The sequence below is a fragment of the Bactrocera neohumeralis genome, chromosome 5, assembly GCF_024586455.1.
Source record: "Bactrocera neohumeralis isolate Rockhampton chromosome 5, APGP_CSIRO_Bneo_wtdbg2-racon-allhic-juicebox.fasta_v2, whole genome shotgun sequence".
Taxonomy (NCBI): Eukaryota; Metazoa; Arthropoda; class Insecta; order Diptera; family Tephritidae; genus Bactrocera; species Bactrocera neohumeralis.
Window position 1 is genome coordinate 43,358,105 of NC_065922.1, and position 16,742 is coordinate 43,374,846.

The 16,742-nt window shown below is 35.7% G+C and overlaps 1 protein-coding gene across 18 annotated transcripts in view; it reads right to left on the reverse strand.

The window, feature by feature from the left end:
- Positions 1 to 16,742, reverse strand: part of LOC126760566 (disintegrin and metalloproteinase domain-containing protein 9) — a 578,909-nt gene that overhangs the window by 3,108 nt on the left and 559,059 nt on the right. For 3 of the 18 annotated variants that reach the window (XM_050476281.1, XM_050476279.1, XM_050476280.1), the window contains exons 23-24: positions 15,204 to 15,557; positions 1,162 to 10,165 (exon numbers count right to left, since the gene is read on the reverse strand). In XM_050476281.1, coding sequence (XP_050332238.1) covers positions 9,559 to 10,165; positions 15,204 to 15,557 — 961 coding nt within the window. In that variant the 3' untranslated portion in view covers positions 1,162 to 9,558. Of the gene's footprint in view, positions 1 to 1,161; positions 14,768 to 15,203; positions 15,558 to 16,742 lie in introns of those variants that run through there. The other 15 variants (XM_050476284.1, XM_050476282.1, XM_050476293.1 and 12 more) reach the window with 13 other exon arrangements.

A 16,742-nucleotide genomic window follows, 5' to 3' on the forward strand; every position in this document is an offset into this window, starting at 1 on the left:
TGGTTAGAGGTAGCGTTGACCATACAGTGTACGTCAAATGCCTTAAAAAAGTCGGTATAATTTCTAATTTAATTAAAAAAAAAAAAAAAAACGAAAATCCCAAAGACTTCGAAAAACTATAGAAATTTATAAGTAACCTAATAAAGATCTTCTCGATTTTCATGATTTTCAGTGCTTATAGCGCTTCGATTTTCATTAAACACCATCAAAGTAACGCGAATTTCATAGCAATATTTAAAAACTCTTTGTTTTCCAACATGTGCATCGAATATTATGCTTTATGCGCTAATTTTCAAAACTCAATCAATGTATGTACGTACGTATGCATGTATGCATGTGAAATGAGTGAGCAAAAGTATGCCGGCAACACCGTGAAACAAAGCATGAATAAGTAAATGTAGACTTATAAGCTGACGTTGGTGCTGTAACAACAAGAAGTATGTATGTATGTAGTGAATTGATAGTGTTGGCGCAGGCCTGAAATAAAATATGCGCAGCTGAGTATACAGACATAATAAAAATGCGCCAATTCTTCACATAATGCTTGCCGGAAAAGGAAAATTTCGTTAAGTGAAAAGAATAAACGATTTTTTTTTGGAATTTTTGCAAATCAATTTTGTTTGCTTAAATTAAACTTTATTCATTTATTTAATTATTTTTTTGTTGCTATGTATATTTCTGTTATATTTCATACGTTAACTTAGCCTAGGCTACTGTCATCTGCTATGCGCATACATATCTATAATTTACACTATGCATTAACTAAAATTAATTTAGACCTTATATTGTTAGATTCGAGTTCAATCAAATAAAATCGAATACGAAATCGGTTGTTGTGTCGGTTTCGTTTTCGTTTTCAACATTTTGTTGCATGCATTCATCAATTTTCCAATTTTAAATTTTTCAAATTGTTTTTAGCACATTTTCATTTCATTGGCCAGCGAGTGGCTGACTTGAAATATACACTTTATTCACTTAGCATTAGTGCATACATGTCGGCTACATACATAACTGTGTGCACATATTTATACATCAATATGTATGTGTGTGTATGCATTTGAGTGCAGTTATTTGCATTCATTCATTTCAACGATCAACATTCAATTTTTATTCAACTATATTTAACTAGTGTGTGTACGTTATGTTTATGGAATATGCTTATTTGTTTTTATTTTGGTTTTTGTTTTTGTTTGATTTAATGTTTAATTTCTTGTTTGCTTAATATTTAATATTTCTTTAAATTCACAACAGTTAACAGTTCTTTAGAAATGGTTCTTCCACTTACGTTCGATCTCCATTTTTTGCTTTAATCTATTCAACTTCTTACTTAATTAAGTTTATTTTTTTTTTAATATTTTTGTATTTTTTCGATTTTTTTTTACAGTTTCTTAGTTTTGTTTGCATTTATATTTAATGAGTGTTTGCTTTCAAAGTGCTCAGCAACAAAATAAGGTGCTTTTTAATAAATATGTCATATTTTTTGTTTTTGTTTTTATAATGTAATCGTAATCATGCATGTGCGTATGTGATAAATGTGTAAAAACAAATTTTTCTTTGTGGTTAGACAAGTTGTATAAATATGTGTGTGCGTGTACGCCCTTTTAAACAGCTTTCTCATATGCATTTTTATTTCACACTAGTGTTTGCGCCAAAGACGGATTTATATGTGCACATATTAGCAAGCAATTTATTTGAAATTGGCTTAACAATTTGTGTAGCTATGAAAATAATGACTGAATTCAAAAGACTTAAGCGACAAACTTGCCAAACGTGCATAGTTAAGAAAACTTACAGTGGATAATTCTGTTGCTGAAATTCGTTTGATAAATAATGCGCTATTTTAGAAAGCTCTCTATATTTATTGGGATACGATATCAAGCAAATCCTTGTTGGGTATTTATTTAACAAAAATTTCTCAGAGGAACAATGTGTAGCAAGCACGACACTACGAAAGCTGTGAACAATTTTTCGTTAAAGTGATTTTTCATTGTTTCAAGTTATTGAAATTTGTTCAACTTTTTGTTTTTGCTTTTCTGTTTATTAAAAAAATTTAGTTGAAATTGTCACAGAGACATGCGAGCTGCTATAAAATCATCCAGCTGTTTTGAATTTAATTTCGACTTTTGGCTTTCGAAATTCTTGTAGATACTATAGGCTTTCGTTAGTGATCTCAGCTTTTCTGTATAACAATATTAAAATGAAGTCAAGCATGTGCAAGCGCCTTTCAAAATTTTTTTTTGTGTCAAAAATTGCCATCTTTTCAACAAATCAAGGGAAATTTTAATGTAGCAGAGTGAAATGTGCGCAAATAGTCACCAGACTATGCTAATGATACTTTTTTCGTCGTTGTTAGCTCTTTTCTTTTGGATTAGCGATCATTATTTTTGACAGAAGAAAATATATAAAATATTAAAATTCTCTGAAAAGTGTATCCCTTTTACTTTCACATATTTATTGGTGTCGCGTTAAGTATTTTCAGCGCTATATTGGCATACTTAGTTTACCCAAACTGTTCGCTATTTGAGTGATTTTATTCAATACGTTATATGTCGATAATTTCTGCGCAAATCTTCTTAATAAATGTAATATTTCCAAAATAGAAATTAACCATCGAAATTACTTTTCAACCAAAAATTGGCTGGTTTTTAACAGTTTCAGAGCGACAGGTCGATAGCAGCTTAATTTCTAGGCTTAATATACCATTATATCAACCAGATAACTAAGATATGTATGGCTTGTTTTGCAAATTAGGAAAAACAGTTTTAGCTAATCAGAATCAGACTATTTTCAAACCGAATATTAATAGGGCTAATATTTATTTCTTAATGAAATATTTGAATATAAGTCTCTTAAAACAATAATTTTTAACCTTGATAATTGATTACTAATTTATTGGCGGTTTAGTTCATATTGAACAGACATTTTTTGTATGCTTTCTTATTCTTAGAACTCATTTGTTAGAAATTTAATATGAATATTTTTTTGAATGTACATAAAACAGTCTTCGTTTTGTTTTCGAAAAGAGGCTTTCAATAGCATATTCATAATCTTTAATTAATAATTTGTCTGTAGATAACAACAGTCGGAAAAATTGAAATATGCGACTAAAACTGTTATTGTGACCACAGCTGGATATTTGATCGCGGTATTTTTCTACCAGTTTTTATCAGACAACTTAATTCAATTTATAAATTGCCTACGAATGTGTGATGGTTTTATAAGCAGATCTTTCATGTCAACTAGACAAGCAGAAGTCTCTTTAAATTATATAGTTAGCTGACAAGCAGAAGGCTTTTTTCTTCAAATTATATAATTAACTGTTTACTAGGTAAACTTTGAACAAATAAGTCAAAAATAAGTGCTCGCTATTAACTAGCGTTGCTTGCAGAGTTGCGAAGTATACTGAGTTTCGTTTTCACTTTCTTTTGTTATGTTTTTGTCGCGAAAGTATTAAATGTCCTCTAAATACTCTACAGCAGTAACTAACCCAGTCGGACGCACACGCAGCTTTTTTTTTTTGGTGAATGATTTTAGTTTTGCCTAAATTTACAGATCTATACACCTTTTTAGTACATTATAAAATTTATCCTACGCTTATGGCCTAACCATTGACTAATATATTTACACGTGAGATGAGTAACGCAGCTATGTATGTTTAATGTATGCAAGTATGCTTGTATGTGTGTTAGTAATTATATGCAAATACATATGTGTTTTAGAATATCATGCTATTGCATTATTTGCTTTGTATGTATGTATGTAAGTGTGCTACATGCCGCTCTAATCGCTGATATTCAGCAAAAGAGTTAGGCGCGTTGACTATGTGTGTTTCTATGAATTGTCAAGCCAATTAGTTCAGCAAACTTTTTTTTTGGTTTTTGTTTTATATTTCACTAAGTCTTATCATTAGACAATATCATTTTGTGTGTTTGTTGTTGTTATGTTATTAAATTGACATTTTAATTTTATACTAAACTAATTTTTAATTATTTTTGTGTTTTTTTTCTATCCTCCTTTGCCTAGTAATCAATATTTAATAATTGATTTCAGTGTCTCTGTCCTGCGCACACACGCTACTTGTGGGTTCAAAAGATATTCCAAAATGTTGTCTTTTTTTAATAAAATGAATTTTTCCGTTTGTGTTTGTATAAAATAGTCTAATGTGCTTGGTTGAAAGTGTGTGATTGTTGAGCTTTTGCGCAAACTTTGCAATGACAGCTGCAAGCGAGTTTAAGTATGGCTGGAGTACAGTTAAGCGAGGGAATGATTGGTCAGTTGTAGAAACTCCAATAATTTTTTTTCAGCCACTTTTTGGTAAAGTTTTGGGGTTCGGTGAGTCAGCTGTTTGGGTATTTGCTGTGGAACTCAACGATGTGTTCAAAACTGGCTTATAAATCTTCTTGAAAAGGAGGTAGAATTTGTGGTCATACTAGAGCCTTAAAGTGGAATATAACGACGTCGTTGAAATTTTGGAAAATCGTAATATTACGAGTACTTACTACTTGGCGTCCTTATCTGGCTGCATATATTACACGACATAATTCGGAAGTATCTTGTAAAGCAGGCAGCTTTGCAACAATGCAAAGTGTTGCCAGAAGCAAGCAACTTCACTTTTACTGGGTACCAGGCCATAAAGGCATCGAAAGCATTGAAATAGTGGATGATGTTGCCAAGAATGGTGTATGGATAACACCCGAAAACGTGAACAAAATTGGGAAACCCATGCATTGTCCATACGACGATCTTGACAGAAGCATTGTAAAGAAAATCAAAACCCGATGGAACGAGCTACCTGGTTGCAAAACTGCAAAAGTCATGTGCAAAACTGTAGATCGGAAGTACACAACATTCCTATTGGCCCTCGAAGAGACTGTAGAAATATGATAGGAATACTAACTGGTCACTGTCTAGAGGCGACACACGCCTGTAGGATAGCGCAGACAGTTCGAGAAGACTGCAGGAAATGTCTGCAGCAGGGCACCAGGGAAATAATGGAGCATCTCTTATGCACTTGTCGCACATTAGCTAGACTACGCTGTAAGCATCTGGAGTCCCCACGGTATGATACGCTGCATGAGGTGTAGATAGTGAGGCCACAGAGTCTGTTGAAATTCGCGGCAAGCGCAGGCATTATAATGGGTGACTACTTCTCATGAACCTAGCAACTGAACTCCATCTAATATCGCAAAGGATCAAAACTGGTCTATGCGCGGCTTGGTCTACCAGAATAACCTAACCTAGCAAGATCCTTAAGAGTAGAATTTAAATTAATTGGTATTGAATTATTATAAAATTTCCACAATGAAGATTATATTTTTTTTCCTTGAATACAACTTGAACATTTCCATCGTCAGCGCTAAATACCAAGCAGGTTGAAGAGTACTCATAGTTTCCAGAGGACGCTACATATTTTTGTTCGTTATATCCTCACTGAAATAGAATTTCGGTTTTTAACGAAACACTATGTTTAACCCAAAAGTGACTCGATGTGTGTGTGGTGAGCTAGCGCGTAGTGTTTACCAGGCTTTGGAGCACGTTGGCCAGCAGTTTGCATGCAGTTTAGTGAATTCTGCACAGTTTATACAATGAGCAACGAAGAAGTTGAACACAGTCGATGTTCAAGAGGGACACTTACGGGCGAAAACATCAAATGAAATTCACAAATAATTTTGAACGATAATGCCATTCAGCTCATCGTGTTTGCAGCTGCTCTAAATATACAATATCGAAGGCTAAAACATTAGCATGCCGGCAAATAATTGATGATTTCGAGCAGATTTTGGTGTTGTGCAATCAAAATATATCAGAATTTTTCCATTTGCCCTATGACAATGTTAGCTAAACAGCAGGAGGGTTCTGCTTGGTAGTACAATCGACAAACCTCCGAGTTAATTGCGAGCCATCAACCGCATCCAAAGCGTGAAAGCGCGCAACAGCCAACGTCCAAAGTTTAGGCGTCTAAATTTTGGTAAAACCCAGGCAATGAATAATAAGGACTATTTTGAGAAGGGAATTTCGAGACCTTTTTATGTCGAAAACGGCTTCATATCCAAAATCTCGTTTTAAAACTGGAACTTTTTACTTTTCATATTCATAAACGCCGTCATATAAGCATTCCTTAATACTTTTGGAAAGTACTCAAACCAGAAGTGACATTCAATGAGTTACCAAAACACAAATTTAACTTTATGGTGGAATTTATGCTGCCTTAAGAGCATTATATGTTATGGATACATCAAAAATTGCATGAGGCCCACATAACCATATAAATAATTAGAATTAATCGACTTTTTAAAACTATAAAATATCATATGCTCGCTTAAAAACAATATTTTGTTTATTACTTATATACAAGGTCTGTCGCAAAAGAAACAGGACTGTTAAAAAAACAACAAAAAATTAGTATTTTTCAAAAGTTATATTTTTTTATTCAAAGTAGTGCCAGATCAGGTGAGTAGGGTGAGTGATTAATGGTTAATATGGAGTTTTTTGTCAAAAAATCAGTGACAAGCGTCGTCCGATGACACGGCGCATTATCGTGCAACAGGCGCCAGGACCCTGCCTCACAGTATTGTGGTCGAGCACGACAAATGCGTGACAAAAGATGCTTCATAGCACCAAGGTAAAACACAGCTTCAATCGTTTGGTCAGGTGGGACGAACTCTCGGTGTACAATACCCTCGGAATCGTAAAAACAAATCAGCATTGTCTTTAATTTTGACTTCCGAAGACGACCGACTTCTGATCGTCACAGAAGTCCTCGCGACCTTCTTGGAATCGCTTAAACCACTCATGCACATTACTACGGGATAGGCACTGATCACCATAAACTTTTTTCATCATTTGAAATGTTTCAGTAAACGTTTTCCCAAGTTTAAAACAAAATTCAATATTTGCTCTTTGTTCAAAATGCATTTTACGACCGATGACCAAAAGCTGCTGTTACTTTTTGATCGATAACATCGATTGTAGTTATCCAATTGTCTTAAAATTTTTACGAAATGTCAACAAGAGTTCAAACTTTTTATTTCATATACCCACCAATAGGTGGCGCCACCGGAAACAGTTATATTTAAAAAGTTCTGTTTCTTTTGCGACAGACTATGTATTAGTCTGCCTATTAAGAGAAGCTATGTACTAAAAACTTAAACCCCATATTAGGTATGTAAGACAAATGCTGAACTTTCAGTCTCATGTCCTGGCTACTATATCAGCCGTTTGTATTGCATATGGCCACTGATCTCAGTGTATTTGAAAACGTAGACAACACCCATGGTTTTACACTTTGAAGTAACACCGTTTAAAGTAATTAACAGTTTTGCTCAAAATTTGGGTGCATGCTTCAGCTAATGGCTACTATACTCACTCTAGTAGCCATACATGATAGGGGAGTTATTTTTAAGAATGAGAAATGGGTATGCCTGTGCAATCTTTTTGATCATCAGACTAAGAAAAGCGTTGAGATAATAGCATGTGGTGAAAAACAAACAACTTTTATGGTTTAGTACAGTTTTTTTATGACATTACTATTGAAAATGGGTATGCAATTATTGGACTTTTTTTTGGATTTATTTGAAGATTGCACGCAAACCAATTTTTTTGCTCAAAATTGAAAATTGTGATCGATGAGCATGCCGAAAAAACTTACTTAAGTATATTTTTTGACAGGGGAAAAAGTAATGCTATAATATCAGCTGCATATTGCTGAACCACAAAAAATAAACTGAATGATAAATAATAATGGTAGAATGCAAATCAACAGCAGGGTGAAGGAAGTAGAGCCATAGACATTTGATTAAACGCCCTTACAATTTTGGAAAAATTCCCAATCAAAGTAAAGTATCGGTAAGAAAATTAAACTGGGTTATTTCACGTGAACACAGTTTGTTGTAGTCCAACGTTGATCCCGGCTCATCTCAGTGACGTCATATTGAATATGAAAACTCTGTACGCAAATGAACATTTGATTTGATGCAAGTGACTTTGAGTATAAAAATAACAAAAATTGACAAAATTTTTCAACTTTTTTTAATTATAGGAGTAAGTTATGATAATTTATAACTCAATTCGGTTATTTGGATAATTAAAAAAAAATTAGACGTGTGAGCTTATTAAGCGTAATTCCTATATAATTACCGTTGCTCGTCATTGCTAAGTTTGCACAATTTAATTTTTTATTTCTTTTTCGGGAATTAAGTATGTGTGTGTTTGTGATTTACTGTTTGTGTCTATACAGTTAATTAATTTTTACGGTTTTCTTTATTCTATGCTGATTTATTTGTTAATTTGTTGCTATCGTCTTTTTCTGCATAATTCCATTTGCATTCGCTAACTACAAAAACTCTATGAGTACGAATATATAACACACACACATACCTATGTATGCGCCTATGTATTGATTTATATGTGTGACATATACGTGTGTGTGTGTGTGTGTGTGTGAGAGACATCAATGCTGGCTTAATGCTAATTGGCAAATTCGTACACTTCTACACAACGTATATGTGCGTGGGTGTGTGTGTTGTGGTTGTAATACTTATATATACATTTATATACGCGTAAAATACAGTTATGTGCAATGTGGTTAGGGTACGATGAATCGATGAGTCTACGCCATCTATCCGTGTACGAGCATGTATGTATATACTTATGTAGCACTGAAGTACATAGGCTTCGGGGCATACATACAGACATACGTACATACATGTGTTTAGTATAAAGAAGTTTGTGGAGCTTAACGATAATGCTAGTCAATACATACATACATATGTACAATGCAAGTGAATAACAAAATTTACAAATACATACTTAGTCATGTATGTGGGTGTGTGTGTGTTTGTGTGTGTGGGCATGTACTTATTCGAATTAGTTTGCGAAACGATTTGCGTTATTTTCCTGTTTCTGTAATTGTTTTTGTTCTTGGCGCAAATTCGCACATTAATTTGTTGTAATAAATTCACGATTCAACTGCTTCAAGTGCACACAATTAATATTAATTTCTAGTTTTGGTATTTTGGTAAATTATCTAAGTCTACTTTCTATGTGAAATTTTGTTTTTGAGTCGTTTTTGTTTTTTTTTTTTATGGTTTTCTTTTCATTAATTAATTAATAACTAATTTAATTAATAATTTTACCAAATCATTTTCGTTTGCAATTTATTTAATTGAATAACCTAAAATGCTACTTTGTATAAAATCACATTGCTGGGCTTCGGTCGATATCGCGTGCGCTCGTTCGCTTCGTTCGTTTGTTTATATGTTCGTTAAACAGCGCGAAGCACTTCGTTTTTCTTCGTTTTGCAGGCCGCAATAAGAAATGTGCTGCTGTCAATGCCGATGAGGCATCTTTGGTTGCTTCGTGTTGCATTCGCGCTTTGCAGCCAACACAACAACAAGTTGTTCGGTTAATTTCCGTTAGAAAAATGAATTACCGTTTAATTTTCGCTCATGATGGCATCACCACCTATGACTATGTGTTTTATGGCGTTTGCTATGCTTGTTATTGGTAGTGTCGCTGCAATTGTTGTTGTTTTTGTTGCTGTATGCGTTGACATTTTCATCAGTGTTTATATTCCGGATATCGACCATTCTCCATTATTTGTCCTGATTGACTGTTGTTGCTGCTGCTGGTGGTGTCGCCTTGCTGCTGTAACAGCTGCAGTTGCTGCTGCTGCTGATGCTGATGCTGCAGCTGCTGCTGCTGATGATGCTGATGCAGTTGGTGCAGTTGCTGCAATTGCGCTTGCTGTTGGCCGGTATCGGCTGGTATAGGCAAACGACGGCTGAGCGGTTGGATAACACTTCCACTGCTTTCCGTCTCCGTTGAGGGTGGCGAGGGGTAATAGTCCCTCTGACTTACATTTATACCATTTGGCACGACCCCCAAACCCATTATAGAGTTGCTGTTGGCTGCCGCTGCTGCTGCCGCCGCCGCCGTAGCCGCTGCTGATGAGGCCGCTGCCGAGGATGGATGATCGCCGTGGTGCTGGTGCGGGTGTTGATGATGTATAACGGTACTCGTTGTAGCCGTTGACATTGGTCCGACGCCGCTGGATTGTTGGGAATCCGACATTGTGCCGGATTGCGGTTGATCCAATACCACGACGGATACCACATCCTCACTCGCCCACCGGGCTAACTGTTGTTGAGCTTGAATAAAGTCATCACTAGAAAATAATAATCATAACAGGAACAGCGGTACACGGAATAACAAAAAGAAAAAACGGGTTGTCGGGAATTTTAACGAAATGAAAAAAACGAACACGAAACGAAATGATAAAATGAGAACGAAGCCGAAGCAAACGAAACGAAACGGAACAATAAAATGAGAACAAAGCAAAACGAACGAAACGAAAGGAAACGATAACGAAGCCGAAGCGAAAAAATGAACGAAACGAAAAGAAACGAACCATAAAAAATAATTAATACAAGGAAATTGCAGTCAAACGAAATGAGCGACGTACATAACGTTGTAAACGAAGCGAGTACGATGTGTTTCAAATGAAAACGAAGTTGCATACAATGCGAAACAAACGAAATAAGTGAAATGCAGTAAAAATTTGTGTGTGAAGTAAATGAGCAATCAACAAAACGAAGAGTGGAATAAATTGAATTGAACATGTTTGTGATGAACAATTTTTTTTTATAAAATAAAATTCAGAATAAACCCAAAAAGTTTTTGAAAATATTTTTCAATCGAAAACGAAAAGTAAACAATGGAATTTGCAGCAAAATGGCAGGCAGGAATGCGTTGCAACGCAAGTGTGTTACAAAGAGTGAAATAATAAAAAAATGTTCGTAGTATGCAGAAAATCGAACGAATTCAAAACGAAAGAAACGAGACCAAAGAAAACAGTAACGAAAACCAATTAATGATTATCACAATCCACATACAGACAAACGTGAATGAATAGCATTCATATATATATATATAGTATATCTTATGTATGTACTTATGTACATTGGTATGCTTATGTATGTAATTATTTGTGCATATATAAATGAGATTTTGCGAACTTCGGTATATATGTATTTACAGCTGTTAAAGTGTGCTGGAGTATAGAGCGACCCAGTAGGAAATGCATATACAAAAGAGGTAGATTGTTTGATAAAACTGAGCGTAATGCGTAGAACTGTGCAGCTTGCCTTATCGGCGTTAATGCTTTGAAGCAAACTATGAATTTTTAAAGATCCAACTACCGCCAAATAATTTTACAACAGTTCAAAGCCTTAAAGTCTAATTAACAGCACATTACCTCTTGCATACTAATCCAATTCTTATCATATTTAAATTATCTTCATTCGTAAGAAAGTTGCTTAGAATGATTTATTTTAAAACAAAATGACCGATAATAAGAAGTTGCATAAATTGTTCGCAAATTTCCTGCTGGGCATGTTCTAAATAGCGGGATGCCATATTTGATGAATATGTGATTTTAGATGTTGATGAAAATGTGCAAATGAGTTGAAATGTGCGACAGATGGGTGATGGCGTGAGAAGGGAAATGAAGATGTTGAGGGTAGAGTCAGGTGAATATGACTTTGTGATAAACTAACGGAATGTAATGGAAGTTAATTAACCAAATTATAAAAATAACAACAATAATTTGCATAGATGAGTGCGGAGTAAATAAAAAAGTTTAATATCATGTTACGATGCCATGGATGAATATGATGCTTACATCTATGGAGGCGACAGCTCAGATGGGGTTATTAATGCATGCTTTGTGGCTCACTGAATGAATGATATGAATGACATGAGTTGCTGGATGGTATACAAATAACTAAGTGAAGACAATTATGTCTGATGCACGGGAAGTTTTTGAGAAGTGACACTAAATTAATATGAATATTTATAAGAACGCCCCGACTACTTGTGTGTTTATACGTGTAACATTTTATACTACCTAAGCTGTGGTGTAAAGGTACAATCTTCTATAAAAGTGTAGAGCTGCTGGCGGTTGCCGATGAGATGTTAATGTCATTGGCCTCAACATCCGCGCCGTCAGTTCTACTTTCACCAGACTGGAAAAGGAAGCAAAGTGTAGGGGTTTGAATGGAGACCAGAGAAATATTTCCTGTCGATAAAAAAACAGTCGTCGCACTCGCAACTTGGCACTCACGTCACTGTTGACAGTCATAACTTCGAAGCCGTAGATAATTTCGTCTATCATGGAATAAGACACCATTAACAACGTCACCTCTTGCCAACAGGTGCTACTTCGGACTAAGTAGGCAAGAAATAGAGTCCTCGAGCAAAGACCAAACTCTACAAGTCACTCATCATCCTCGTCCTGTTATATGGTGCAGAGGCATGGACGATGACAACATCTGATGAGTCAGCGTTACAAGTTTTTCAGAGAAAGGTTTTGCGGAAGATTTATGGTCGTTTCGCGTTGGCCACGGCGAATATCGCATTCGATAGAACAATGAATTCATTGAGATATATGACGAAATTCGACCCAGTACCCGCCGGGGGAAGCGGAGGAAGAAGGAGACCTCCACTCCAAGACAAGATGGAGACGGATCTGGCTAAACTTGAAATCACCAATTGGAGCAAAATTTCACATGTATACTGTCGGAGGAAAAGACGGACATGCCTAAATCGGCTCAATTTGTCATGTATCCAGTGTTTCCTTCTGGCTCTTACAAAATTCTCGGCAAGCTTAATATACTCTGTTCAGAGTATAAAGAGACCCATTCCGGTTAAGCAGATATGCTTTTGAGATTTCATTTTGACCTCGTCGAGTAATACTTTTGCGAAGAATAAGAGAGAAATCTGCATCATCTTACTCTCAGAAACTTTAAAATATAATTCGAGCACAGTGACTGACCCGAAACTTTACCTTGTTTTCGTGTAAGAGCATTACAATTCAAGATGCTCATTTCCACCCCAAAATTCTTACCATAGTGAGTTATGAAGACTACCTTATTAGAAATTTAAATAGTCCGAAGTAAAGATCAGCATTGTATATGTGGATATGGAATGCGCAGTGACTATTTATTTAGTTCACTCGATAGAAGAGACTATAGGAACATGATCGGAATACTAACTGCTCAGTGTCTGGTGGCAACACATGCCCGCAGAATGGAGCTGTCAGATAGAGAAGTCTGCAGTAAATGTCATCAGAGCCACCAGGGAAACAATGGGGCAACTCATGTGCACTTGACTCGCATTAGCAAAACTGGGCTGTAGTCATCCGGGGTCCCCATGGTATGATACACTGAAATGGGTATCGATAGTGAGGCTTTTGAAATTCGCGTCAAGCGTAGGCGTCCTAAAGAATGACTTCTCCTCATGGGTCTAGCAACTAAACTCCGTTTGGTATTCCATAGGACCGGAACTCGTCTATGCGTGACTTATTGGCCTACCAGATTAGTCTAATCTAACCTAAGTTTCAAAACCTCTTCCCTTTTTACACTTTTTGTCTAATTCAATATTGAAATTCTTTAATAAGGTCACATAATAAAGGGCATATTTGGAAACAAGTTTTATGGTGAGAATGTGATTTTAAGTGCTGGTTCGGGATGTATCTGAAACTCTGAAGTAAGAAGTTGTTGTTGTTTTCAGATAAAACTAAATGGTCGGAAACTATAAATTCGAAACCGACGCTCAAGTAAAATTTTAGTTGAGTATACTAAATATAAACCGTTATATACGCAAGGATCTTTCGTCATATTTTTTATAAATCAATAAGTTAATTTTATTGACCAAATTTAAAGCCAAAAACGCTTGAATACCATCGATCAACCACCAGGTTCACCAGATTTGGCTCCGTGTGATTTTGGCTTGCTCCCGAAACTGAAATTGTCGCTCTGTGGAACTCGTTTTCAGTCAATCGAAGAGATAAAACGAAATTCGCTGAAGGAGCAGAAGACCTTCCCAAAAAGTGCTTCGAGGACTGGAAAAATCGTTGGCATATAACGTCTGGTGAGGATTACTTTGAAGACGAAAAAACAAATATTGATGACTTAATATTTTGCGTTTTATTTCCAATTTTCAGGTACTTTTTTGTCACAATGTAAATCTAAAAAAGCATTAGGGGCGTTCTTATAACAACTAAAAGGGTAAAAAGGAGACACAACACACATGTAAATATGTAAGTAACACAATTGTGGAACTTTTAAAGTAACGGGTAATAATTAAATATGTTTTTTTATGCTTTTTCAAAATCTTAAAGGAACATTTCTTCGCGTATTTCCCATGAAGGAACGAAAATAACTGTACTAAATTAACTATTGATTTAATTGTGGAATGCATTCCGGTTTGTGGGCTCTACCATTAGCATACTAATATTCACCGTTAATTGGCATTTAATTTACAGTTACAGTTGCTTAGGTTAATGTGTAATTAATTCTTGCATTTCGAGTGTATTTTACAGTTACTTAAAATAGCATTATACGTTTAAATACAGTTCTTCGGTATTCATGTTTTCTTTTGTGATTTTGCTGGTTTTGGTTTTGGTTTCACTTTACAACACTACCACTACAATTACGTACAGCGAGTTAATTAAGAAAGGAGAAGTTTCAACTCAAATTGCGGTAAATTTACAAAATGTCAAAAGAGAACAAACGAATCGAATCGAATCGAATTCAGGTGAACAATCAAATAATAATTACATAAGTATATCTCGAAAATAAGAGTTCATAAATTGGGATATCAATTGAGGTTAAGGGTCGTTTGTACGAACTGATTGCGTTGGCTGGATGTGGGAAATCAGTGTAGGACATTGGATATCTGGAAGAGGGTGGACAACGTCAGCCAGAGACTGTACGCATGGGTTAAAGGATGAAATACAGAAATTAAGTCAAATTGGAATTTGGATAGCGTTTGAGTTTGCAAGCGACAGTGGGAGTACTACAAAGTGTTTTCGGGCGTTCGGGACAGAGTGGATCAGGGAGTGCGGATGGGTTTGGGAAACTAAGTACATAGGTATGTGTGATTAAGTTAATGGACTGGACTGGGATGGTATGGAAATGTGGATTTTGTGGACTGTGGTGCATATTTTTGAATTTTGTTTTAAATTTCGTTTCTAGGGTTGGGAGGAAGGGTTTGTTGTTTTTTTTTTTAGGTATTCATTTGGTAAATGGGATAAATGGGCTTGCGGTTGGGAAATATATAGAGAGACATAGAGCGATTGTATATATATAGAGGGAGGAGGGGAAGAGCCTGTGTGAGCGAAAGTGAATGTAACGAGTACCTACCTCTCACTGTCGGGTGTTTCACGCGGATCGAGTCGTGCCTCGACCACCGAACGTTCATGGTGGTCGGCACTCTCGTATATACCCTCGTCGTCCTGGTGCAAGTGTGTATGCGACGAGTGATGTGATGAGTGTGGGCCGTGCGTAGCATGACCGTGGGCGTGCGAATGATGCGTATGATGGCCGAAAGCATGAGGTGAATGCGATTGATGCGATGGATGTCTACTAGCTGCTTGGGGATGTCTGTACCTTCCGTAGGCGAAGCGCGACTCCTCGTCGGAGCGCGGGCGCAAACGACTGCTGTAAGACGGATGTATTGTTGCAGTTTTCTGTGATTGTGCTAATTGCTGATTTGAGCTGCGATTCAACAGAGACGAATACAACACATACATATGTAGGTATATGTTAATGAAATTACATACATATGTACATACATTTACATATACATACACGCGTCAACACATACACACACGAAAAAACAAAACAAAATTTTTTTTTCCGTACGGAAAAAAGAAAATGGTGAAAATTGAAAAAAGGTTTGATTAATTAACAAATAAATGGAATTACAAAATCTATACGCGCAATGAAGTCGTTGCAATGGAAATCGTTTTTTAGTATGAACTCTTAGCGCATCAATAATAAAATATATTCAAAATTGACTTTTAAGTTTCAAAATTTTTTTAGTGTGTTTTTAAGATCTGTCCCTAAAGGAAAATTTTCTATGCTTCTCTATTAAGAACTTAAGTTGGTCTTGAAAAATAAACAAAATCGTAGTCATCATCTGAAACAGAACACTTATGCTATATCTGAGATTACATGCCAGAACGAACCTGCGAGATTAAGTAATATTTTTTCCTCAAATTTGAACTCTACGTAGGTTGCTTTTTATATTTCGAGGTTTGCCAACCCTAGTGTTGCAATCTACTCAGACATCTGTTGATGTTATAGATACTCAGAACATTTGATATGCGAGTGCTATTTGTATTGTTTACAGTAACCTAAAATATTCTTTAAAAAAAAAGCAAAAAGTGGAATTAAATCTCGAACATTTTCGAACGATAATTTCTTACCACTTTTGACGTGGATTAACTGATCAAAAGTGCACAGATGAACTTAATTAAATTTTTTACGTTGAAACTCTATCAAAGACCAGTGTTTATTGATGGTATGGAGAATTCAATCGATGTTGTAAATCACTCTAAGACGAATTTCGTATAGGTCGTCCAAAATCAGCTATAGTTCCGGAAACTATTGTTGGTGCGCGCAAACAGTTACTGAAAGACCGTCATGTGAACTAAGGGCTCTAGTGAGACATTCATATCTCACACAATTTGTCAATCGTTCCAAAAAATGCGTGTATCGATTGGTCGAGAGAAATGTTAAAAATCGGTCGAAGCACGTCTATGACATCATGACGTGATGAATCGTGACATTAAGATAAGATAAATAGATGAAGATTGAATCGCAACTTTAGGTCTATTATATCTAAATCACAACGACCTACCTGACTCTGAGGCGATGTGATGCCTATATGAAACTTTG